The sequence below is a fragment of the Gorilla gorilla genome, chromosome 18, assembly GCF_029281585.2.
Source record: "Gorilla gorilla gorilla isolate KB3781 chromosome 18, NHGRI_mGorGor1-v2.1_pri, whole genome shotgun sequence".
Taxonomy (NCBI): domain Eukaryota; kingdom Metazoa; phylum Chordata; class Mammalia; order Primates; family Hominidae; genus Gorilla; species Gorilla gorilla.
In genome coordinates this window covers 4,012,371-4,038,293 of record NC_073242.2, presented here as the reverse complement: position 1 = coordinate 4,038,293, position 25,923 = coordinate 4,012,371, and the positions used below count along the sequence as shown (strand labels likewise).

Genomic DNA, 25,923 nt, shown 5'->3' with positions numbered 1-25,923 from the left:
AAAAATAAAAATAAAAAATAAAGCCAGGCGCAGTGGCTCACGCCTGTAATCCCAGCACTTTGGGAGGCCAAAGCGGGCAGATCATGAGGTCAGGAGATCGAGACCATCCTGGCTAACAAGGTGAAAACCCATCTCTACTAAAAATACAAAAATTAGCCAGGCGTGGTGGTGGGCACCTGTAGTCCCAGCTACTCCAGAGGCTGAGGCAAGAGAATGGCGTGAACCCGGGAGGCGGAGCTTGCAGTGAGCCGAGACTGCACCACTGCACTCCAGCCTGGGCGACAGAGCGAGACGCCGTCTCAAAAAAAAAAAAAAAGAAAAGAAAAATACTATTAATAATAAGTAAACATCACAGAAAAGACAGAAAGGTAACAACCCCTAAACGACAGGATCACCAGCAATTCTCTTTAATCCTTTCTTTTCCTTCTAAAAGCTTTTGCAAAGTCCAATTTATTTTTACAGTAAATAGATTATCCTTTAAGAAAACGCACTAGCAAGATTGTAGCAAAGTGTGTTTATGCAAACAGGTGGTGCAGAGACAGAGGGGCTGACCTTGTGGGCAGCTGGAGGACCATCCCAGCTCATGGGCCACGCCCAGATGGGAGCACCTCAGTGTTTTCAGCCAAGAGAACACAAGTTTCAGGATCCATGTGGCTCCCTCAGGCCCTGGACCCAGGCAGGCAGGACACCCTTGACCATGGGGCAGGGGACATCCCAGCATCTTGTCTGTACCCCCACCACCTGCGTGGCACCTGGTCCTCAGACACCTGCGTGGCAGCTCCACGGGCCAGGCCCACTGTCCAGTTGCTCCTGCCCTGGAGTTGGGGCCGTGGGGAGGGAAAGCACAGTAATAGCTGAGTGTTCAGAGGAGGGGCTGGGCTGCAGGCATTGCTGGTTCAGATTGGTGCTCTCCACCTGGCTGTGTGAGGCGGCGGGAAGCAGGGACCGGAAGATTCCTGCAGGAGTTTCAGAACTTAGTAGCCGGCTGAGGACAGCTTCCCCCTAAAACACCTCGGATGCCTTGGCCACCCAGCACCTGCCAGAAATGCCGGCAGAGGCCGAGGCCGCTACAGAAGAGCAAGCGCACCAGCGCCCGCCTCCTGCTCAGCCCCACTGGGCAGCACCCGTGTGTGGCCAGGCTGGCGCAGGGGCCGGGAGGATGGGGACAAAGGAGACGCCAGCCCCGTGGGTCCCGCAGAGACCTGCCCATGCAGCGACCAGCGTCCAAGGACACAGATGACCCCAAGAAGCGGGAGCAGTACCTCACCTAGAGCTTAGCAGAGAAGGATGCGAAATCCGCCAGCCCTTTGACACCGTTTGGGAACGTCAACCATGCCCCGCCATCGGCCACCAGCACGGCCCCCGTCACGTAGGAAGCCAGAGGGCTGGCCAGGTAGAGCACGCTGTGGGCGATCTCGGTCTTGTTCCCCAGCCTCTGCAGCGGGCTGGCAGTGACCTTGGTGCTCAGGCTGGCCTGCGGGCCACCTGGAGGGCAGCAGAAGGCTCAGGCCCCGTGAGCCCCAAGACCCAGCACCCTCCCCTCTCCCCCAGCTCATTCCCTGAGAGGCATCTGGGAACAGCAAGGACACAGTCAGTGTCACCAAGGCCTAGCATGGAGCAGGATCAGGCCAGGCACAGAACATAGGTGCCACCATGGAACCAGCACAGGGCTTTTCAACATACACCCTGCCAAGGTTCTGGAAGCTTCATGGGCACCCTGTGCCCCAGGAGAGGATCTGTGGGAAGCCTGGGCTCCCTGAGAGCCTTACCCAGTCGCCGCAGCCCCTCCGTGCCACTGATGGGGCCAGGGGCGAGGCTGTTGACGCGGATGTTTTGGGGACCCCACTCCACAGCCAAGTGCCGCGTCATCGCGTCTGCACAGAAGAAAGTTGGATATGAAGGGGCCGCTCTGCCCTCTGCAAGGGCGCAGGGCCAAGGCCAGGTCTCGCTGCCTGCAGCTGGGCTCAGCTTCACGTGGAGACTGCTGGCCTCCCGGGATGGAAGCAGACGGCCCATTGGGGACCCACGTGGGCAAACCTGGGCAGGGGGGGTGGTCATACCCACAGCGGCCTTGGCGGAGCCTGCATGCACCTGGAGCGCCTGCCCCCGGTTCCCCAGGGTGGCAGTGATGTTCACGATCACCCCTCCATGGTCCTGCAACACACAAGGCCCGGGGCAGTGAGCGGACAGGTGTCAGGGGGAGGCCCAGGGCAGTGAGCGGGCGGGTGTCAGGGGGAGGCCCGGGGCAGTGAGCGGGCGGGTGTCAGGGGGAGGTCACAGGGCAGTGAGTGGGCGGGTGTCAGGGGGAGGCCCCGGGCAGTGAGCGGGCGGCCGTCGGGGAGGCCACGGGGCAGTGAGCGGGCGGCCGTCAGGGGGAGGCCACGGGGCAGGGAGTGGGCGGCCATCAGGGGGAGGCCCCCGCTGGGAGGACACCCACCCGGAAGAACGTCTCACAGAGCGCACGAGGCACCCACCCGGAAGAACGTCTCACAGAGCGCACCAGGCACCCACCCGGAAGAACTTCTCATAGAGCACTCGAGACACGTTGAAGGTGCCGCTGGTGTCGATGTCCATCACGGTCTTGAAGGCGTTGAAGGACAAGGCACCAGCGGGGCACAGGAAGTTCCCGGCCGCACCTGCAGAATGGGAGACCGCAGGAGCTGCTGGAGCCTGGGGAGACGGATGCCAAGCGGGTGGTGGCCAGGTGGGCAGAGGGGAGGTTGCAGGAGGGAGCCCAGGTGCCCTGTGGCACAGGGAGGAGACCCATGCCCTAGGATAAATTCCAAAATGACCAGAGCAAGACGGGCGTCCTGGCTGCACTGTGTCCCCGAGAAGAGAAGACATGCTGAAGCCCTGGCTCCGTACCTGCGACTGGCCTTGTTTGGAAATGGGGTGGGTTGCAGAGATAATCGACTTACACTGAAGTCACAACGAATTAGGGTGAGCCCTAAATCCAATGACCAGCATCCTTATAACAAGGGAAGAGGACACACAGACACACGCCATGGGAAGACAGTGGCAGACAGTGCAGCGACGGTCTCCGAGCCCAGGAGGGCCAAGGGCTATGGCAGTACCCGAAGCCACGCAGAAGGCAGGAACAGGCTCTCCCCTGGGGCCTTCAGAGAGCATAGCTCTGCCAACGCCTTCCCCTTGGACGTTCTGGCCTCCAGAACTGGGAGATGATATTTTGGTTGTTTTAGCCACACAGGTCGAAGTACTCTGTTAGCCCAGGAAACTAATACACAGGATGTTTTTAAAACGGAATTTCTGCAGAGTGAAACCAGTGTTGGTTCATCAATTGTAACAAACGCAAGATGTTAACAGAGAAAACTGTAGGTGGGAATATGGAATTCCATGTACTATTAATTATTCTATAAACCTAAAACTGTGATTAAAAAAAAAAAATCGGCCAGGCGCGGTGGCTCACGCCAGTAATCCCAGCACTTTGGGAGGCCGAGGCGGGCGGATCACGAGGTCAGGAGATCGAGACCATCCTGGCTAACATGGTGAAACCCCATCTCTAGTAAAAATACAAAAAGTTAGCCAGGCGTGGTGGCGGACGCCTGTAGTCCCAGCTAGTGGGGGACTGAGGCAGGAGAATGGCGTGAACCCGGGAGGCGGAGCTTGCAGTGAGCCAAGATTGCGCCACTGCACTCCAGCCTGGGCGACACAGCAAGATTCTCTCAAAAAATAAAAATAAAAGTCAATAAAAAATAAAAAATAAATAAATAAATAAAAGCTGGGGGCCGGGCGTGGCGGCTCACGCCTGTAATCCCAGCACTTTCGGAGGCCAAGGCGGACGGATCACCTGAGATCAAGAGTTCGAGACCAGTCTAAACAATATGATGAAACCCTATCTCTATTAAAAATACAAAAATTAGCCAGGTGTGGTGGTGGGCGCCTGTAATCCCAGCTACTCGGGAGGCTGAGACGGGAGAATTGCTTGAACCCGGGAGGCGGAGGGTGCAGTAAGCTGAGATTGTACCATGGTACTGCAGCCTGGGCAACAAGAGCGAAATTCCCTCTAAAAAAAAAAAAAAAAAGCTAGGCCAGGCTAGCTTCTATTTTATTGATGACTCTTGCCTGTAATCCCAGCATTTTGGGAGGCCAAGGCAGGAAGATTGCTTGAGCCTAGGAGTTTGAGACTGGCCTGGGCAACACACAGTAAGACCCTGTCTCTACAAAAAATAAAAAATACAAAAATTAGCCAGGCGTGATGGCACATGTCTGTAGTCCCAGCTCCTCAGGAGGCTGGGGCAGGAGGATGGCTTGAGCCCAGAAGGTGGAGGCTGCAGTAAGCCATGATCACACCAGCCTGGGTGACAGAGTGAGATGCTGTCTAAAAAAAAAAAAAGGCTATTACTTTTTTTTTTAAAGACGGAATTTCAGGACACAAGGGCACCCGACTCTACCGTTCAGCTGTGTTCATGGCGTCCACTTGGGCTGCAGCTGTGTTGACCTGCTGCCACCCAGAGAAGCAGAGTCAGGCCGGAGACAGAGGGCCAGAGACAGAAGGCCGGACACAGAGGCCTGGAGACAGAGGGCCAGAGACAGAGGCCCGGAGACAGGGGGCCGGAGACAGAGGCCCAGAGACAGAGGCCCGGAGACAGAAGGCCAGAGACAGAGGCCCGGAGACAGGGGGCCGGAGATGGGGCCGGAGACAGAGGCCCAGAGACAGGGGGCCGGAGATGGGGCCGGAGACAGAGGCCTGGAGACAGAGGCCCGGAGACAGAGGCCCGGAGACAGAAGGCCAGAGACAGAGGCGCGGAGACAGAGGCCTGGAGACAGAGGGCCAGAGCCTGAGTCTTGGCCTCAGGTACCTGGATGGGGTGCAGCCCACCCCAGCACAGGCAGCTAGGTTCCCTGGCACGGTCCCCACCCCAGGACCAGAGTTCTAGGGCCTCCAAATGGTACCACCAACCTGTGAGAAGCCACCAACCTCACTCAGCACTGACTCACAGTTAATGAGAATGTCGATTCTGCCAAACTCCTTCAGAGCCTGGTCCACGGCGGCCATGACAGCTGGGGGCACTCGGACGTCCATAGAGAGAGGGAGGCAGCGCTGGCCGGTGGCCCCAGCCAGCTTCCTGGCGGCCTAGAAGCCAGGTAAAGAGGCAGACAGCAGCCCTGCAGCCTCGGCCTGGAGAAAAGGCCTTTGGAATCTGCAGAGGACGATGCTTCTGGGTTCCGCGGGGACCCTGGGTTTGCTGCTGGACCCCACTCTGGGGAAGCACAGCCTGCAAGTGCCCACGACCCCAGTGGATGTTTGTGGGAACCTGCCACGCTCTCCCCCAACCTGCCACCCGTCCTAGAATCCTCCCTCTGCATCGCCCTCCAGGCCACTGTCAACCATGTCCTGCCCCTGCTGCAGACCAGAGGTGGCACAGGTGAGACTCTCCTCCCAGGTCGAGGGCTCCAGTAGGTGGGACGCACGGACCACCTAAATAACCCAGGTGAGCCCAGAGATCTTTCTTGGGGCCACATTACCCCCAAACAGGAAGGTCCCTCCCAGGACCCAATAACTAGATTTTTTAAAAAGTCAAAGATGTCTCTGGGAGGCCACTTACACTAAAGCTCCATATTTAGGATAGGTGCAAGTTTTGGTGCCGGCTGGGCACAGTGGTTCACACCTGTAATCCTGGCACTTTGGGAGGCTGAGGTGCCGGCCAGGCACAGTGGTTCACACCTGTAATCCTGGCACTTTGGGAGGCTGAGGTGGGCGGATCACCTGAGGTCAGGAATTCGAGACCAGCCTGGTCAACATGGTGAAACCCCATCTCTACCAAAAAAATGCAAAAATTAGCCAGGCGTGGTGGCGGGCGCCTGTAGTCCCAGCTACTCCGGAGGCTGAGGCAGGAGAATCGCTTGATCCTGGGAGGCGGAGGCTGCAGTGAGCCGAGATCGCACCACCACACTTCAGCCTGGGTGACAGAGCGAGACTCCCGTCTCAGAAAAAAAAAGTTTTGGTGCCAACATCCCCTTAGCCTCTGGACCCTCCTGGCCCAGGCCCAGCCCCCCCAACAGCCACCCGCACAGGGGACCATGGGAGAGGCCCTCTCACCGTCAGCACTCGCGGCAGGCTCCTACTGGCAATCACCGTATGGCAGCCGTGCCTGCAAAACCAGAAGCAGGTGTGAGGACAGTGTGGGCGAGGGGCACTCCCAGGGGGCATCTGCCCAGCTCCTGAGCAGGAGTCTCTCAGGCGGAAGTACCAGTCCAGGGCTGAAGGCCCAGCTGGCAGAGGGCACAGGGGCGTGAACAGGACTGAGGTACTCTGGAGGGACCTCAGGTGGTGCCCACCCCGGGGTTTCTGGCATGGGACATCCCACCACACAGGCCTACGGGTCCTGCCCCAAACACCAGGTACAGAGACAGCTGTGAGCCACAGACGCCCAGCCCACACATCTGCCTGGGGCCTGCTGGGCCCACATCCTCCACCCCCTTCTCCCTGTGGGGCTGGCGTGGAGGACCGTTCTGAAGCGGGGTGCTCCCTGCTCCCCTTCCTGACCACGTGGATGCGAATCCACCACGTTGGCCTCTATGAACCCTGGTTCCAGGAATGCCGCTAGGATTTCCACCTTATCTACTGTTCTTGCAAAAGAGCACAAAGATAAGTCCTGCCCTTAGGTCAAAACAACCTTGATGTTATCCTAAACAAATTCCTACACATTCCCTCTGAAGCAGGACCCCTTTCCCTGTGGTATAGAAGCCCTGGGCCTGGGGGTAACAGCATGGAGACACCTGTCTCACAGCCACCCAAGACTATGCTTCTGCCCACAAATTCCCCGGTAAAATCACCCGACACAGACAAACGGGATCTGTCTGCCTTGTTCTTCGGTTTCTCGGCTCTTCTGGTTCGGGGGTTGCTTGCCCACAATAACCATAAAGGTAGCTACCCCTGCTAGGCAGGTCCCACTGGAGCTGCAATGTCCCATCCGGTCCTCAGATGCCCTGATCACAAAGCCACCAGTGGAAAGGCCAAATCTCTTCCTGTGGGACTCACCTTTCTGGTCTGAAAAGCAGGGGCCTCAGGGGAACTGAGGAAGGGTCCCTCTCCCCACCCCAGCCTAACTCTAGCCACTGTCAGGTGGGATAAGTTGCTGACCCTGGCCTGAAGCCACAGAATTGTGTCCCAAGAGAAAATGTGCTCTGCAGGGCGCCAGCACTGGGGCCTGACACAGCCCTGACTCTCGAGGTCCCAGCAGGCCCCAGACCAGAGCCACACAATCTCCACTGACCTGTAGGAGCCTCGAAGTCCTGACTCCCCCCAGGGCAATCCTCGACCCCTCCCCAGTCCCTCTGGCAGGCACCTGGATCCTGTCGGGTAGGTGAGCAGGGGACATCTACCTCCCAACATCTTTCCAGGGGTCAGGCATCCAGCAGGGCCCAGGCAGGGAGAAGCGAGGAGCAGGGAAGGGACACAGAGCAGTCTCACCGCATGAAAATCTCAGCAATCCGGAACCCAATCCCAGAGCCGCCTCCTGTGATGAAGGCCACTTTGTCCCTGAGAATAAAAAAGGAGGCTCTTTTAAAAGAGCCCTATTGGGCCGGGCCGGTGGCTCCCAGCACTTTGGAAGGCCAAGGTGGGTGGGCCACAAGGTCAGGAGATCGAGACCAGCTTGGACAATATGGTAAAACCCCATCTCTACTAAAAATACAAAAATCAGCTGGGCGTGGTGGTGGGTGCCTGTAGTCCTAGCTACTTGGGCGGCTGAGGCAGGAGAATAGCTTGAACCCGGGAGGCAGATGTTGCAGTGAGCCGAGATCGCGCCACTGCACTCCAGCCTGGGCAAAAGAGCAAGACTCCGTCTCAAAAAATATGTATAAATAAAATAAAATAAAAATAAATAAAAAATAAAAGAGCCCTGTTAAAATACACCCCCCATATTGCTATACGGCAATGATTTAAAATGAAAATTCGGCCAGGTGCCGTGGCCGAAATGACATCAGATAGAAACCACAGAAATCTGAATACCTGGCTGGGCATGGTGGCTCATGCCTGTAATCACAGCACTTTAGGAGGCCAAGGCGGGCGGATCACCTGAGGTCGGGAGTTCGAGACCAGCCTGACCAACATGGAGAAACCCCATCTCTACTAAAAATACAAAAAATTAGCCGGGTGTGGTGGCGCATGCCTGTAATCCCAGCTACTCGGGAGGCTGAGGTAGGAGAATCACTTGAACCCGGGAGGCGGAGGTTGCAGTGAGCCAAAATTGCGCCATTGCACTCCAGCCTGGGCAACAAGAGCGAAACATGGTCTTAAAAAATAAATAAATAAATAAAATGAAAGTTCATAAAATTATAGTATTTTATTTAATTAATTTATTTTTTATTTTTTTTGAGATGGAGTCTCGCTCTGTCACCCAGGCTGGAGTGCAGTGGCACGATCTAGGCTCACTGCAAGCCCCGCCTCCCGGGTTCACGCCATTCTCCTGCCTCAGCCTCCTGAGTAGCTGGGACTACAGGCACCTGCCACCACGCCCAGCTAATTTTTTGTATTTTTAGTAGAGATGAGGTTTCACCGTGTTAGCCAGGATGGTCTCGATCTCCTGACCTTGTGATCCACCCGCCTCGGCCTCCCAAAGTGCTGGGATTACAGGCATGAGCCACCGCACCGGGCCTATTTATTTATTTTGAGACAGGATCTTGCTACGTCATCCAGGCTGGAGTGCAGTGGCACCATCACGGCTCACTGCCGCCTTGACCTCTTCGGCTAGAAGGATCCTCCTGCTTCAGCCTCCCCAGTAGCTGGGACTACAGGTGCATGCCAGCGTGCCCAGCTAATTTTTCATCTACTTTTTCTAGAGAGGGGTATCGTTTTGTTGCTCAGGCTGGTCCTGAACTTGTGCTGACACAAACTTGCAAAGTGCAGTGGGGGAAAGTGTATTTCTGTGTCTTTTGACAGAAATTGACAGAAGTAGATACAAGAGAGAAAAATACCCTGGCTTAAACAAGATAGAGGTTATAATTTCCTCTCTCCTAAGCCCCGCATGGCACTAATATCAAATATGATTCCTGAGATTCAGCAAGCTAGGTCAGGATAATATGGCTTTTTTATTTATTAGAGATTTTCTTGTACGTATTAAATGTGTACTGATCGGTATGACTGGCACAAATTGTACCAGATGGATGGCAAACTTTTGCAGATCTCCAAGTTGCCTTTCCTATTCTTAATTATTAAAGATTAATTTTGGGCCAGGTGCAGTGTCTCACTCCTGTAATCCCAGCACTTTCGGAGGCCGAGGCAGGTGGATCATCTGAGGCCAGGAGTTCCAGACCAGCCTGACCAGCATGGTGAAACCTCACCTCTACTAGAAATACAATTAGCCCAGCGTGGTGTTGTGCGCCTATAGTCCCACTTGGGCGCACTGAGGCTGAAGCAGGAGAATTGGGAGGCTGAGGCAGGAGAACTGCTTGAACCCAGAATGAGACTCCGTTTCGGAAAAAAAACTATTTTTTTTTAACGCAGAACACTCAGAATTGTCAATACCTGTCCTTGGAGAACATAATTTAAAACTTTTTTTTTTTCTTTTTTTGAGATGGAGTTTCACTCTTGTTGCCCAGTGCAATGGCACGATCTCGGCTCACTGCAACCTCCACCTCCCGAGTTCAAGTGATTCTCCTGCCTCAGCCTCCCAAGTAGTTGGGATTACAGGTGTGCGCCACCACACCCGGCTAATTTTTTGTATTTTTAGCAGAGACGGGGTTTCACCATGTTGGCCAGGCTGGTCTCGAACTCCTGACCTCAGGTGATCTACCCGCTTCGGCCTCCCAAAGCGCTGGGATTACAGGTGTGAGCCACTGCTCCTGGCAAAAGATCAAAATTTTAATAGAAACTTGAAAATGTTGCCAATTGAAGAAAAAAAAAAGGATCCGCCCATTAGCCGAGTGAGGGCAGGTGACCGGGGAGGATCGACCTTTGCCCGGGCTGCCTTCCCTTGTGAACACCAAGGCGTTTGCAGGAAAATGAAGAGCTGCTGGGCAAAACCTGGCATTCCTGGGCCTTCTGGGTCTTCCGGAAAAATGATTTCAACCTAAAATTTTCTGTTAAGAAAGAGGCCAGGTTGGGCTGGGCGCGGTGGCTCACGCCTGTAAATCCCAGCACTTTGGGAAGCCGAGGCGGGTGGATCACCTGAGGTCAGGAGTTCGAAAAGAGCCTGACCAACACGGTGACACCCCCTCTCTACTAAAAACACAAAAAATTAGCCGGGCTGAGGCAGAGGAATCGCTTGAACCCGGGAGGCAGAGGTTGCAGTGAGCGGAGATCGTGCCACTGCACTCCAGCCTGGGTGACACAGCGAGATTCCGTCTCAAAAAAAAAAAAAAGAAAGAAAAAAGAAAGAAAGGAGCCAGGCAAGACAGGTTTCCTAACACACGAGCCCTCGGGGACCACGTGGGGGCGCCTGCGCCCGCGGACCGCACCCCGCACCAAGGCTGCGCTCGCTTCCCAGGCCCCGCTCACCGCAGCAGGTCCGGGCAGAAGAGGTGGCGGTACGCGGGGAGACAGTCGTCCCCCTCCACGTCGGGCGGCGGCTGGGCCATGGCGCTCCCGTCGGGGACTGCGGGGACAACGGGCGGGAGCGGCCTCGGCCTCCAGGACCCGGCGCGCAGCTGCGAACTCGCCTGGAACCGGGAGCCCCGCCCCACTCCCCGCACGCCCCGCCCCTCCCCTGATTGCTTCCCGGAGGCCCCGCCCCTCCCCCGAATTCTCCCCGGAGGCTCCGCCCCCGCCCGCCGCCTGCTGGGACTGGAAGTCGGCGCGCGAGGCGCAGGCGCAGGCGCAGTGAGGGGCGTGGGGGCCGGGGGGGTCGCTTCCCGCGGCGGAAGGCCGGCCGTCTGCGGGTCTCCTCCCCGAGTCTTTTTCACAGGTATTCGGCGTCAGCGCCGCGTTCAGAGCCTCCGGGACTTGTGGGATACCCCTGGCTCCTGGGTCCAGGCCAGGCTCGCAGCCTCTGGGCTCCCCGTTCGCCTCCCCGTAAACACCATGGGGAGGGCCGGGGCCCAGGAAAGCGCGGCCAGCCTCGCGCCGCTTCCCAAAATGACCTGTTTTGAGGCCAATAAAGAAGGGTCCGGGGCCGGGCGCGGTGGCTCACGCCTGTAATCCCAACACTTTGGGAGGCCGAGGCGGGCGGATCACGAGGTCAGCAGTTCGAGACCATCTTGGACAACATGGCGAAACCCCGTCTTTACTAAAAATACAAAAATTAGCCGGGCATTGTGGCGGGTGCTAGTAGTCCCATCTACTCGGGAGGCTGAGGCAGGAGAATCGCTTGAACCCGGGAGGCGGAGGTTGCAGTGAGCCGAGATCTCGCCACTGCACTCTATCCTGGGCGACAGAGCGACACTCTGTCTCAAAAAAAAAAAAAAAAAGGGTCCAGTACTTCTGTTCTGCATGGGGGCCCGGGCGGGGCTATGCCGCGAACCCAGGACGGGGCGCCCCGCCCGCACCACTATTGGAAGACGGGGGTCCGCGACGGCCACGGGGGAAAAACACGCAGGGCCGCTCCTGAGCTGGACACACCCACGGGCCAGCGGCTTCAGGGGCGTGACAGAGCCGCCACCGCTACAGTAATGGCTGCCAGGCCCTTTCTGCGCTGGTTGGCCTCAGCCCGCCGGCCCCTTTTTGCCCCTTCCCGGGGAAGGGAGCTTCTCCTTTGGCGGGATCACAGCACCGGCTCGCGCCTAGCTTGGGTTCTCCGGATTGCAGGCTGGTGGTCTCTGGACCCCTGCCTGGCTCATACATCCAACAACGTTATGGAACTAGGTGTGCAAAACTTCATCTTTACTGTTCAACTCCTTACAACTTGCATAAAAGCGTCATTTCTACCTCAGAGCTGGCGGAAGTCATAATTAGTGTGCCACCCACGTGCTGGGCACAGTGAATTTTAATGCCTCCCCTTTAGAGGAGAGGTTACGATAACGTGAAGACCCCCCCCCCCCCCACAAAGGTTGTCCCGCACTTTGGTGCAAAAAGGATTGGTCCAATCTTGTGCTGGCTTGGGGTACAGAAAGGCACTGAAGTTGGTGGTTCAAACTCCTCTGGGCTGGGGTGGGGCAGAGGTGAACAGGGAAGTAAGTGGTTTGGGACAGGCAGGTTTGGATGTGGGCTTGGGTTCTTGCTGACGGAGGTAGTTGGTCCTGCGTGGGGGATGGGGTGGTAAGGGCAGCTTGAGCCTCAGGCTGGGTGGATGCTGCTGTGCTGGCCCCCGTCTGCCCAGCTCACCAGCTCACTGCTCTGGAACCACAGCTGGATCTCCCGCTGGGCCCCCTCCACGGAGTCGCTGGCATGGATGACATTCCTGTGCCAGGACAGGAGCAATGTGAGGCTCAGGCTTCATGTGCACCCCGAGGAGTCCCAGGGACCATCTGCTGCTCCCCTGTTGCCCTCTGTCTAGGGGAGCAAGCCTGTGACTGCAGACAGGGAAGGAGTAACAGTGGAGCTGGGAAACCGGGTTCCAGCCTGGCCTCAGCCTCTTACAGCCTTGTGGACCCACCCAGGCCCCAGCTTTTGGGAGCCTCATTTCCCCCCAAGTTGCCCCATGCCAACCCCTTGGGGTGTCAGGTAACAGGCAACGATGGCACGGTACACACAACACAAAGGGAACACCTCATTGCCCTGTGTGCCCTGGGAGAACACGGCTCTCACCAGTGTGAGCTGTCATGTCCCACCTGGCTTCATCCTAGCACAGCAAGACAGCCAGGTCTCGTGGATCTGCCACCACCCCAAGTGATGGCCCTCCTTGCCCCCAGCAGCAGCCTGGTGTATCAGGACCCCTGTACCTGCTGATGTGGACGCTGAAGTCACCCCTTATGGTTCCTGGGGCAGCCTCAGCCGAGTCGGTGTGTCCAATCATGGCCCTCGAGGCACGGACAACATTGTACCCTTCCCAGACCTGCAGCGAGAGATAATGGTTGGGGAGAAGTGGGGAACACCAAGGGCCCCTGGGCTCAATCCAGGGCCCCTCCCTTTGCTGGGGGGAAAGACACACCCACACTCCCTTTACCCACAGGCCCTTCCACCACCCCTGCCCTGTCGTACCATGGCCACCACAGGCCCAGAGCTCATGTAGCGGATGAGGGCAGGGTAGAAGGGCTTCCTCCGCAGGTCCTGGTAGTGCTCGGCAAGGATGCTCTCTGGTGCCTGGGTGGCATTGAGGGAAGGAGGAGGAGCCGCAGAGAGTAAACCTGGGCACTAGCACAGCAGCTGTGATGCCCTGACCTCAGGCACCTTGCAGATAACACCAATGTGGGCAGCACCCCCACCGCAGAATAGATCCCTCCTGCCCCTTCAACTGCCAAAGCCAGGCCCTGCCCCGGCGCTGGCTGGGATGTGAAAGGCCGAGAAGGATCCCCCAACCCCATCCCCACAAGGACACCCACAAGCCCAGAGCCCCACTACCTGCAGCATCTTCATCCCCACCAGTGTGAAGCCCCGCCTCTCAAAGCGCTGGATCACGTCCCCAACGAGCCGCCGTTGCACGCCATCGGGCTTCACCGCCACCAGGGTCCGCTCCCGGGTCCAGGAGGGCCCTCCTTCAAAAGGCAAAGGGTCAGAGGCACTGCCACCTCACCCTTTCACGTCCCCACGACCCGGGTTTCCCAGCCAGAGCCCAGGGGTCACCAGGCTTCAGGGTGTCTGCCTCTATGCAGGGCAGTCTGGAAGGGACAAGGATGGTGCCCACAGCCAGAAACGCCCCCATGATAGTCCCTGTCAGGGACACCCAAGGCAATGTGTCCCCAGGGTTTCTAGCCTCTCCCAGGGGCCATGGCTCCTCCCAGCAGAGGCAGAGGCTGCCTGAGATCGCCCCGAGGTTCAGGGAGGCACTGCCCAGCTCAGGGACCACCACCGCAAGGTCCATAGAGGCAGATCCCAGCTCAGGGACCACCCCGAGGTCCAGGGAGGCACAGCCCAGCTCAGGGACCACCTCAAGGTCCAGGGAGGGACAGCCCAGCTCAGGGACCACCCTGAGGTCCACAGAGGCACAGCCCAGCTCAGTGGCCACAGGGAAGTCTGGAGATCCTGCAAAACTCCAGCCTCACTTTTGACTCCAGCCCTTCTGGATGACGACAGACATGGTCTGAAGCCCCGACTTTCCACATGAGGAAGAACCGGGAGCCCACCCTGTGTCTGAGGTGAATGAGTGGCAGGGAACCAGGCAGAAACACACTTTCCCCACCAGGTGAGCCCTGGAAACACGGACAAAAGGGGCCTGAAGATTGAAGAGGGAAGGTAGCAGGGTTCTCTCCGAGCCAGGAGACGGGGCCTGTGCTGCTGTGGAGTTTCAAGGCCTGTCGCTTCCAGACCCAGGGTCAGCGCTGAGCTCCGCCCCAGCCGTCCTCCTCTGGAGGGGACGCTGCCAGGGAAACAGAAGACGTCCTCACCTTCCTACAGTCCCAGGCTGCTCCAGAGCCAAGCTACCCTCCGGCATCGGGTCCCTGGTTTCCAGAGGAGCCCAGACCCTGTATGTCCCACAGAATCTGGACAGAGCCAAAGGGGCTCCGCCAGGCCAGGAGGAAAAGTTAACCTCAGCAGGCGGCTGAAGCCCACGGGAGGAAGACCCCCTGGTTGGTTTGTTCCCCCAAAACCCAGTTTGCAGGGCGCCTTGTGTAGCCTGGGGCTCTGCTGCGGCTGGCGCGGGCATTGCAGGCGGCGGCTCACTTTTCAGAGCCGATGGAGGGAGCCCTGGGACATGGATCGTCCTGTGAGGTGGCAGCTGGGGGGGCCGGGCAGCGGCGGGGCCGGGGACTTGGGGCCTGACGTCCCAGTCAGATTCTGGCCTAACTTGGCCTTCAGCGAACGCCCCAGCGGAGCGGCTCCCCACCCCTCCCACCCCCACCCCCACCCCCACCCCCCGATTCCCTCACCCCCCCACACACCCCCACCCCCACCCCCCGATTCCCTCACCCCCCCACCCCTCCCACCCCCACCCCCCGATTCCCTCACCCCTCCCACCCCCACCCCCCGATTCCCCCACCCCTCCCACCCCCACCCCCCGATTCCCTCACCCCCCCCCACACCCCCACCCCCACCCCCCGATTCCCTCACCCCCCCATCCCTCCCACCCCCACCCCCCGATTCCCTCACCCCCCCCACCCCCACCCCCCGATTCCCTCACCCCCACCCCCACCCCGGCCGGAAGACCCCTCACCGCCCAGTGCTGCAGGCGGCCTCTGCCTTCCTTTCGCTCCCGGGCCCTCGGTCGCCCCGGACCCGCCCAGGCTGCCAACTCGCCGGGTGCCTGCAGCCTGGGGCCTGGGGAGGCGAGAAGGAGCCGCAGAGCCGGACGGGCACTGGAGGGGCGTGCGGGTGCAAGCCGGCGCCTTCCCCAACTCGGACGGACCCCGCAGCCCGCGCCCCGAGGCCTCTGGGGGAGGCGGACCCCAGCCCGCACGTGCGCGGACAAAGGCCGAGCGGCGCGCGCCCCTTCCTCCCCCCGCGTCCCCGCCGGGGCGCGCGGCCCCACTCACCCGAGCTGTGGCGCACTAGCAGGCTCGGGCTTGGGGCCCGCGGGCCGCAGCGCAGCCCCCGCAGCGCGGAGCGCCAGAAGAGGCCGCCCATGACGCCCGGCCCGCGGGCCGCTGTGAGCGCGAGGAGCGGGCGCGGAGGGCGGTGCCAGCCCGAGACCCGCCCCCGCCCGCCCGGGAGCCCCCGCGCCGACGCTGCCCGCAGCCCCCCGCCGCCCCGGACCCTCGTGGCCCGGCGCTCACGGGGGAAATGTTCAACGCCAATTTCTGTTAAAATCAGAAGAAAAAACAAAATAATAATGAATCCTTCTCGAATTGCATTCGTCTTTATACCGACGCAACCGTTAAGTATCGTTTTAACGCTTTCCCACGGAGGAAGGCCCACTCGGGAGGCTAAGGCAGGAGGATCGCTTGAGCCCAGGAGATTGAGGCTGCAGTGAGCTGTGACTGCACCGCTGCACTCCAGCCTGAGCAATAGAGCAAGACTCTGTCTCAAAAATAAATTCACGGACCAAAAGGAGGTCTACAAGCCGTGGTCTGAGCCCCCTCCAATGGAGGGTAAAATTCCCACGTGAGCCCCAGGGCGGGAGAAGGAGGCGCTCCGGAGACGCTGACTCTGCGGCCAGGACGAGTAGGCGGTACTACAGACCCGCGCCACCACAACCAGCTAATATTTTAATTTTTTGTAGAGATGGGGCCTCCCTATGTTGCCCATGCTGGTCTCAAACTCCTGGGATCAAGAAATCCTCCTGCCTTGGCTTCCCAAGGTGCTGGGATTACAGATGTGAGCCTGGTCTGTGAATTTGAATGGGGAAAAATCCGACCTTTATTCTCAAATGGCCTCTGATGTGACTGCATTCCTCTAATTCATTCAATTGCGGATATAAGGAACAAGCCACATTCATAGTTGCAGGGCCTGTGACTTTGTCACCAACAGAATTCACAGGTACGGTAATATTGGGGTAGATAGCACAGCATGCTACTATTCAAAATGGTTAGGTCTCCCACTGCTAGAACTTACTTAATGAGTCTTGAAAAAACCTGTTCTTTTTGCTGCTATTGTGAATGGAATTGTTTTCTTATTTAAATTGTCCATTGCAAGTGTATAACATACAATTGAGGTTTGTTTGTTTTTAGACAGAGTGTCGCTCTTGTTGCCCAGGCTGGAGTGCAATAATGGCGTATCTCTGCTCACTGCAGCCTCCGCCTCCCAGGTTCAAGCAGTTCTCCTGCCTCAGGCTCCCGAGTAGATGGAATTACAGGAGCTTGCCACCACACCTGGCTGGTGTTTTTTTTTTATTTTTAGTAGAGACGGGGTTTCGCCATGTTGGCCAGGCTGGTCTCAAACTCGTGGCCTCAGGTGATCCACCCGCCTTGGCCTCCCAAAGGGCTGGGATTACAGGCGTGAGTCACCACGCCTGGCCAACAATTGAGCTTTGTGTATTGATCTTGTATCCTGCAAGCCTTCCAAATGCATTTATTAGTTCTAATAGTTTTTAATTAATTCGTTGGGAATTTCTTTGTATAAGATTGTGTCATATGGAGCGGGGCACGCTGGCTCATGTCTGTAATCCCAGCACTTTGGGAGGCCGAGGCGAGCGGATCACGAGGTCAGGAGTTCAAGACCAGCCTGGTCAACGTGGTGAAACCCGGTCTCTACTAAAAATACAAAAATTAGCTGGACATGGTGGTGCATGCCTGTAATCCCAGCTACTCAGCAGGCTGAGGCAGGAGAATGGCTTGAACCCAGGAGGTGGAGCTCGCAATGAGCCGAGATCATGCCACTGCACTCCAGCCTGGGCAACAGAGCAAGACTCTGTCTCAAAAAAAAAAAAAAAGAAAAGAAAAAACATCATGTCATATGGGAATAGAGACGGTTTCAGTTCTTTCTTTCCAATCTGAATGCCTTTTATTTTATTTTCTTGTCTAGTTGCTCTGACTAGAATTTGCAGTACTATGGTATAAAGAAGTGACTTTCTTTCTTTTTAGAGGCTGGACTCTTGCTCAGGCCTATTATCCCCACAATTTGGGAAGCTGAGGCAGGAGGATCACATAAGCCCAGGAATTTGAGACTAGCCAGGGCAATATAGCAAGACCCTGTCTCTTGAAAAAAAAATAGTAAATAAACAAAAAATATATGAGTGAAGTGTATAGTATGTCAATTGTATCGCAATAAAGCTATTGCAAAAAGGAAAAAGCAGATATTACTATAGCGTACTTTGTTTTTATTTTTGAGACGAAGTCTCACTCTGTCACCCAGGTTGGAGTGTAGTGGCGTGATCTCGGCTCACTGCAAGCTCCGCCTCCCGGGTTCACGCCGTCCTCCTGCCTCAGCCTCCAGCTGGGACTACAGGCGCCTGCCACCACGCCTGACTAATTTTTTTTTTTTTTTTGTATTTTTAGTAGAGACGGGGTTTCACCATGTTAGCCAGGATGGTCTCGATCTCCTGACCTTGTGATCTGCCCGCCTCAGCCTCCCAAAGTGCTGGGATTACAGGCATGAGCCACCGCGCCCGGCCACTATATCGTACATTTTTTAATGTTTTATTTTTGTTTTTTTAGCAACAGGGTCTCGTTCTGTCACCTGGGCTGGAGTGCAGTGGTGCAGTCATAGCTCACTGCAGCCTTCACCTCCCAGCCTCAAGCGATCCTCCTGCCTCAGCCTCCCCAGTAACTAGGAAAACAGGCCTGAGCCACCGCACTTGGCCTAAAATATTTTGTTTTTGTTTTTGTTTTTGTTTTTGTTTTTGAGGTGGAGTCTCACTCTGTTGCCAGGCTGGAGGGCAGTGGTGTAATCCTGGCTCACTGCAACCTCCGCTTCCCGGGTTCAGGCGATCCTCCTGCCTCAGCCTCCCCAGTAACTAGGAAAACAGGCCTGAGCCACCGCACTTGGCCTAAAATATTTTGTTTTTGTTTTTGTTTTTGTTTTTGAGATGGAGTCTCACTCTGTTGCCAGGCTGGAGTGCAGTGGTGTAATCCTGGCTCACTGCAACCTCCGCTTCCCGGGTTCAGGCGATCCTCCTGCCTCAGCCTCCCCAGTAACTAGGAAAACAGGCCTGAGCCACCGCACTTGGCCTAAAATATTTTGTTTTTGTTTTTGTTTTTGTTTTTGAGATGGAGTCTCACTCTGTTGCCAGGCTGGAGTGCAGTGGTGTAATCCTGGCTCACTGCAACCTCCGCTTCCCGGGTTCAGGCGATCCTCCTGCCTCAGCCTCCCCAGTAACTAGGAAAACAGGCCTGAGCCACCGCACTTGGCCTAAAATATTTTGTTTTTGTTTTTGTTTTTGTTTTTGAGATGGAGTCTCACTCTGTTGCCAGGCTGGAGTGCAGTGGTGTAATCCTGGCTCACTGCAACCTCCGCTTCCCGGGTTCAGGCGATCCTCCTGCCTCAGCCTCCCCAGTAACTAGGAAAACAGGCCTGAGCCACCGCACTTGGCCTAAAATATTTTGTTTTTGTTTTTGTTTTTGTTTTTGAGATGGAGTCTCACTCTGTTGCCAGGCTGGAGTGCAGTGGTGTAATCCTGGCTCACTGCAACCTCCGCTTCCCGATTCAAGCGATTCTCCTGCCTCAGCCTCCTGAGTAGCTGAGAGTACAGGCACGCGCCACCACACCCGGCTAATTTTTGTTTTTTAGTAGAGACGGGGTTTCACCATGTTGGCCAGGATGGTCTCGATCTCTTGACCTCGTGATCCACCCGCCCCGCTGCCTAAAATATTTTGTTTGTTTGTTGATGAGACATCGTCTCACTCTGTTGCCTAGGCTGGAGTGCAAGGGCACGATCTCAGCTCACTGCAACCCCCACCTCCTGGGTTCAAGCAATTCTCCTGCCTCAGCCTCTCGAGTAGCTGGGATTACAGGTGCTCGCCACCACACCCAGCTAATTTTTTGTATTTTTAGTATAGACAGGGTTTCGCCATGTTGGCCAGTCTGGTCTCGAACTCCTGACCTCAGGCGATACACCCAGCGCAGCTTCCTAAAGTGCTGGGATTACAGGTGTGAGCCACTGCTCCCGGCCTGGCCTACAATATTTTGATAATTGTATTTCAGTATAGTTTTTATATTTTTATTTCCGTGTATTTTATTTTGCACATTAAAAACATGCTGAGACTGGGCGCAGTGGCTCGCGCCTGTCATCCCAGCACTTTAGGAAGCTGCGCTGGGTGTATCGCCGGAGGTCAGGAGTTCGAGAGCAGACTGGCCAACATGGCGAAACCCTGTCTATACTAAAAATACAAAAAATTAGCTGGGTGTGGTGGCATGCACCTGTAATCCCAGCTACTTGGGAGGCTGAGGCAGGAGAATCCCTTGAGCCCGGGAGGCAGAGGTTGCAGTGAGCTGAGATCGTGCCCTTGCACTCCAGCCTGGGTGACAGAACAAGACTCCATCTTAAAAAAAGAAAAAAAAAATTATGCTGGGCCGGACGAGGTGGCTCATGCCTGTCATCGCAGCACTTTGGGAGGCTGAGGCGGGTGGATCACCTGAGGTTGGGAGTTTGAGACCAGCCTGACCAACATGGAGAAACCCTGTCTCTATTAAAAATACAGAATTAGCTGGGCCTGGTGGCAGGTGCCTGTAATCCGATCTACTTGGGAGGCTGAGGCAGGAGAATTGCTTGACCCTGGGAGGCGGAGGTTGCTGTGAGCTGAGATTGTGTTATGGCACTGCAGGCTGGTAGACAGAGCAAGACTCTGTCTCAATAAATAAATAAATAAATAACTCTCTTGGCCAGGCGTGATGGGATGGTTCACACCTGTACTCTTAGCACTGTGGGAGGCAGAGGTTGGAGGATCACTTGAGGCCAGGAGTTTGAGACCAGCCTGGGAAACATAGTGAAACCTGTCTCTACAAAAAAATAAAAAATTAGCGGGGCGTGTTGGTGTGCGCCTGTATTTCCAGCTACTGGGAAGGCTGAGTTGGGAAGATTGCTTGAGCCCAAGAGGTCCAGGCTGGATTGAGCTGTGATCGCACCACTGCACTCAGCCTGGGCAACAGAATGAGACCCTGTCTCAAAACAAAACAAAAAAGAACTCTCGTAACTCAACAAGAAAAGCAAAACCCAGTTCGTTTCCTTGTGTAATGCCTACCCCTTGAGTGTGGACCGTGCCTGGTGACTGACTTTTGACACAGCAAAAGAGACGGAGTGTCACTTTCACAGTCTGGTCACCAAAGACTGCAGCTGCTGCTGCTCTGCCACCTCCTGGGAGAAGCAGCTCCCCTGTTGTGAGCAGCCCTGTGCAGAGGCCCCCATGACAAGGAACTGATGTTTCTGGCCGGAAGTAACATAGGTGGGCTTAGAAGTGAATCTGCAGGAGGCTGAGGCAGGAGGATTGCTGGAGCCTAGGAGGTTGAGGCTGCAGTGAGCGGTAATTGTGCCACTGCACTCCAGGCTGGACAACAGAGTGAGATCCCATCTCTTTAAAAAAAAAAAAAAGTGGGCCTGGTGCAGTGGCTCACACCTGTAATCCCAGCACCTAGCTAGGCCAAGGTGGGCAGATCACTTGAGGTCAGGAATTTGAGACCAGCCCAGCCAACATGATGAAACCCCGTCTCTACCAAAAATACAAAAATTAGCCTGGTGGGATGTGACACGCCTGTAGTCCCAGCTACTCGGGAGGCTGAGGCACTAGAATCGCTTGAACTTGGGAAGCAGAGGGAACAGTGAGCTGAGACTGTTCAACCGCACTCCAGGCTGGGCAACAGAGCGAGACCCTGTCTGGAAAAAAAAACAAGCACATCCCCCCTTAGTCAAGCCTTGGGGTAACCTCAGCGTGGCTGACACCTTGACCACAGCCTGTGAGAGCCTCTGACTCAGAGGCTCCCTGCTAAGCCCCACCCAGCCTCCTGTCCACAGAATCTGGAAGATAATGAACGTGTGCTGCTTACATCACGAAGTTGTGGGGTATTTGTTATGCAGCATAGATGACTAATACAAACAGCAGCCAGGGAGGTGCAGAGTGGCATCACCTCCAACCAGAGCTGGGCTTCAGGGGCTCTGGTGGTCCATGGGGCTATACTGCCGCTCAGAGGCCAGCGCTGGAACTGCATCTGGGTCTCACTGGCATCCAAAGCATGGACTGCCTATCTGGTTTCACTCTCGGAGTGGCACCACTCAGAGGGCCCCAGAGCCTGACTGAGGATGAGGTGGAGTGAGGAATCAGGGCTGAGCACGGCCGTGGATTTCTGGAACATTCCTATGGATGTGCTGGATGGTCCTTGTAGAAGGTTCTCAAAAAGATACCTGCAGGGTGGGACAGCGGGGGGATCAGGACAGCCGAGTTCTGTCCCAGCCCTACGGCTGTTACACCCATGTAGGGAGGGCATTGCCCTACATGGAGGTCTCTCACCTTTTTTTTTTTTTAATATTTATTTATTTATTTATTTATTTGGACGGAGTCTCGCTCTGTCGCCCAGGCTGGAGTGCAATGGTGTGATCTTGGCTTATTGCGAGCTCTGCCTCCTAGGTTCAAATGATTCTCCTGCCTCAGCCTCCCCAGTAGCGGGGACTATCGGCGCCCGCCACCACATCCGGCTAATTTTTTGTATTTTTAGTAGAGATGGGGTTTCACCGTGTTAGCCAGGATGGTCTCGACCTCCTGACCTCGTGATCCACCCTCCTCGGCCTCCCAAAGTGCTGGGATGACAGGCGTGAGCCACTGCGCCCGGCTACTGTTTTTTGTATTTTTAGTAGAGATGGGGTTTCACCGTGTTAGCCAGGATGGTCTCGATCTCCTGACCTCGTAATCCGCCTGCCTCAGCCTCCCACAGTGCTGGGATGACAGGTGTGAGCCACTGTGCCCAGCCTGATATCTTATTGTTACAGGTTTCTAACTTAATTCCACTGTGGTCAGAGAACATATTCCCTTTGGGAGGCCAAGGTGGGCGGGTCATGAGGTCAGGAGTTCGAGATCAGCCCGGCCAACCAGTGAAACCCCGTCTCTACTAAAAATACAAAACTTAGCTGGTCGTGGTGGCAGGCACCTGTAATCCCAGCTACTCGGGAGGCAGAGGCAGGAGAATCATTTGAACCCGGGAGGCAGAGGTTGCAGCAAGCCAAGATTGAGCCATTGCACTCCAGCCTGGGCAACAAGGGCAAAACTCCGTCTCAAAATTAATTAATTAATTAATTAATGAAAGAGGACATATTCTCTACCACTTAAACTATTTTAAATTAATTGAGACTTGGTTTATGGCCCAGCATGTGATCTGTATTGGGAAACAAATTGTGTGCGCTTGAAAAAAATGTTTATTCTGGCTGAGCGCGGTGGCTCACGCCTGTAATCCCAGCACTTTGGGAGGCCGAAGCAGGTGGATCCCTTGAGGCCAGGAGTTCGAGACCAGCTTGGGCAACGTGGCAAAACCCTGTCTCTACAAAAAACAATTTCTTTTTTTGAGACGGAGTCTCGCTGTGTCGCCCAGGCTGGAGTGCAGTGGCGCAATCTCGCCTCATTGCAAGCTCCGCCTCCCGGGTTCACACCATTCTCCTGCCTCAGTCTCCCGAGTAGCTGGGACTGCAGGCGCCCGCCACCACGCCTGGCTACTTTATTTTATTTTTAGTAGAGACGGGGTTTCACCATGTTAGCCAGGATGGTCTCGATCTCCTGACCTCCTGATCTGCCTGCCTTGGCCTCCCACAGTGCTGGGATTACAGGCGAGAGCCACCGCGCCCGGCCCAAAAAAATTTTAAAAATTAGGTGGGTGTAGTGGTGCGCGCCTGAACTCCCGTTAGAAACCATGAAGCTGCTGTTGATCCTCCCATCTCGGCCTCCCACAGTGCTGGGATTACAGGCGAGAGCCACCGCGCCCGGCCCAAAAAAATTTTAAAAATTAGGTGGGTGTAGTGGTGCGCGCCTGAACTCCCGTTAGAAACCATGAAGCTGCTGTTGATCCTCCCATCTCGGCCTCCCACAGTGCTGGGATTACAGGCGTGGCCACGCCCCCCGGCCCTGGACAACATTGTTTCCAATGGGGAGTTATGCCATTCAATTGTTCCCTGGACTATAATGTGTTATCTTTCTTTGTCTGCTTTCAATATTTTCTCTATAAGTTCGTTTTCCAGCAGTTTGACTATGATGTAATTGGCTATGGTTTTCTTTGCATTGATTCTTGTTAAGCTTCACTAAGCTGCTTGAATCTGTAAATCAACGCCTTTCACCGAATTTTAGAATTTGGGGTATTTCTTCACGTATTTTTTTTCTGTCTCAGTTTGTCTCCCCTGTCCTCTTGGATTTCCACGTGTACACATGCTACACCTCTTTGTTTTTCTTTTTTTTTTTTTTTTTTGAGACGGAGTCTCGCTCTGTCGCCCAGGCTGGAGTGCAGCGGCGCGATCTCAGCTCACTGCAAGCTCCGCCTCACCGGTTCACGCCATTCTCCTGCCTCAGCCTCCTGAGTAGCTGGGACTACAGGCGCCCTCCACTGCGCCTGGCTAATTTTTTTTGTATTTTAAGTAGAGACGGGGTTTCACCATGGTCTCAATCTCCTGACCTCAAGGTGATCCGCCTGCCTCAGCCTCCCAAAGTGCTGGCATTACAGGCATGAGCCACCGCGCCCGGTTAATGTTTTTTGTATTTTTAGTAGAGACAGGGTTTCACCGTGGTCTCGATCTCCTGACCTCGTGATCTGCCCGCCTCAGCCTCCCAAAGTGCTGGCATTACAGGCATGAGCCACCACGCCCGGTTAATGTTTTTTGTATTTTAAGTAGAGACGGGGTTTCACCGTGGTCTCAATCTCCTGACCTCAAGGTGATCCGCCTGCCTCAGCCTCCCAAAGTGCTGGCATTACAGGCATGAGCCACCACGCCCGGTTAATGTTTTTTGTATTTTTAGTAGAGACAGGGTTTCACCGTGGTCTCGATCTCCTGACCTCGTGATCTGCCCGCCTCAGCCTCCCAAAGTGCTGGCATTACAGGCATGAGCCACCACGCCCGGCTAATGTTTTTTGTATTTTTAGTAGAGACAGGGTTTCACCGTGGTCTCGATCTCCTGACCTCGTGATCTGCCCGCCTCAGCCTCCCAAAGTGCTGGCATTACAGGCGTGAGCCACCGTGCCCGGCTAGACCTCTTTCACCTCTGCTGAGGTCACTGCAGGGAGATCCACGAAGAGTGGGCCCCTCCTTGTAGGTGGAGCACAGCCTCAGCAGTCCCAGTCCCATCGGCCAGCCCAGGTACACTACTGAGGGACACCAAGGGGAGCCCTCTAAGCAGAGAGCAACTCTTGGGCCTCCTGCCCCGGCAGCCATCTCTGTCCCTGTCACCTTTGTTCCCACCCCTTGGAAGGGACAAGGACATCTGCTGTGGTTCCGTGCTCCAGTGCTGCTGGACTCATCCCAGGCTCCCTGCAGGCCGAGCGCTGTGCGGTCACTGCCCATGCCCTTCATCTTCCAGCTCACTCGCACCCACACCCAGGACAGGCATTCATTTGCTCAGACAAAACGGGGATAAATAAGAACCACTGCTGGGCGTGCTGGTGCTGGCCTGTAATCACCTGGGAGACTGAGGCAGGGGGATCCTTTGATCCCAGGAGGCCAACACTGCAGGGAGCCACCATGTTCCCACTACACTCCAGCCTGGGCGACACAGCAAGACCCTGTCTCAATAAAAAAAAAAAAAGGAAAAAGAAAAACCCATCTACTGCCATCTGCTGAATGTAAAACAACAACAAAAAACTGGACTGAATGTAAAACAACAAAAAACTGAACCGTCATTCCCAGCACTTTGGGAGGCCGAGGGGGGCGGATCACCTGAGGTCAGGAGATCAAGACCATCCTGACCAACATGGTGAAACCCCGTCTCTACTAAAAAATACAAAAATTAGCCGGGCATGATGGTGTCCACCTGTAATCCCGCCTACTCAGGAGGCTCAGGCAGGAGAATCGCTTGAACCTGGGAGGCGGAGGTTGCAGTGAGCTGAGATCGCGCCATTGCACTCCAACCTGGGGGACAAGAGTGAGACTTCGTCTCAAAAAAAAAAAAAAAAGTGTGGGGAAAAGAAGAGAGATGAGATTGTTACTGTGTCTATGTAGAAAACTCCATTTTGATCTGTACTAAGAAACATTGTTTCTGCTTTGAGATGCTGTTAACCTGTAATTTTAACAGAAACCTGTGCTCACAGAAACATGTGCTGTGTTGAATCAAGGTTTAATAGATTCAGGGCTGTGCAGGATGTGCCTTGTGAACAATTTGTTTGCAGGCAGTGTGCTTGGTAAAATCATCGCCATTCTCCGTTCTCGATTAATCAGGGACACAATGCACTGCGGAAAGCCGCAGGGACCTCTGCCCAAGAAAGCCTGGGAATTGTCCAAGGTTTCCCCGCACTGAGACAGCCTGAGATATGACCTCGTGGGGAGGGAAAGACCTGACCATCCCCCAGCTCCACACCCGTAAAGGGTCTGTGCTAAGGAGGAGCAGTGAAGGAGAGAGGCCTCTTTGCAGTTGAGATAAGAGGAAGGCTTCCGTCTC

General features: G+C 55.6%; 2 protein-coding genes across 8 annotated transcripts; both read right to left on the bottom strand.

Annotated features, from left to right (window-relative positions):
- Window positions 1-391: 391 nt before the first annotated feature.
- Window positions 392-11,664, bottom strand: DECR2 (2,4-dienoyl-CoA reductase 2). 3 transcript variants are annotated; one of them, XM_019012069.4, is made up of 9 exons: window positions 10,463-11,664; window positions 7,348-7,504; window positions 6,062-6,113; window positions 4,960-5,095; window positions 2,512-2,636; window positions 2,061-2,154; window positions 1,770-1,874; window positions 1,268-1,485; window positions 392-956 (listed from the first exon to the last, which is right to left on the bottom strand). In XM_019012069.4, the coding sequence occupies exons 2-8, from the start codon at window positions 7,374-7,376 to the stop codon at window positions 1,268-1,270; spliced, it is 759 nt and encodes a 252-aa protein (XP_018867614.1). In that variant the 5' UTR covers window positions 7,377-7,504; window positions 10,463-11,664; the 3' UTR covers window positions 392-956. The 3 variants fall into 3 exon arrangements, with proteins under 3 accessions (XP_018867614.1, XP_030858585.1, XP_055220721.1); XM_031002725.3 differs by having other exon boundaries at window positions 7,436-7,504; XM_055364746.2 differs by lacking the exons at window positions 7,348-7,504; window positions 10,463-11,664 and adding an exon at window positions 5,631-5,779.
- Window positions 11,665-11,761: 97 nt separating this feature from the next.
- NME4 (NME/NM23 nucleoside diphosphate kinase 4) lies at window positions 11,762-15,622 on the bottom strand. 5 transcript variants are annotated; one of them, XM_031002720.3, is made up of 5 exons: window positions 15,469-15,622; window positions 13,400-13,533; window positions 13,040-13,141; window positions 12,781-12,893; window positions 11,762-12,299 (listed from the first exon to the last, which is right to left on the bottom strand). In XM_031002720.3, exons 1-5 carry the CDS (start codon window positions 15,557-15,559, stop codon window positions 12,176-12,178), a joined length of 564 nt encoding a protein of 187 aa, XP_030858580.1. In that variant the 5' UTR covers window positions 15,560-15,622; the 3' UTR covers window positions 11,762-12,175. The 5 variants fall into 5 exon arrangements, with proteins under 5 accessions (XP_030858580.1, XP_030858584.1, XP_063555921.1 ...); XM_031002724.3 differs by having other exon boundaries at window positions 15,150-15,469; XM_063699851.1 differs by lacking the exon at window positions 15,469-15,622 and adding an exon at window positions 14,383-14,806.
- Window positions 15,623-25,923: the final 10,301 nt, after the last annotated feature.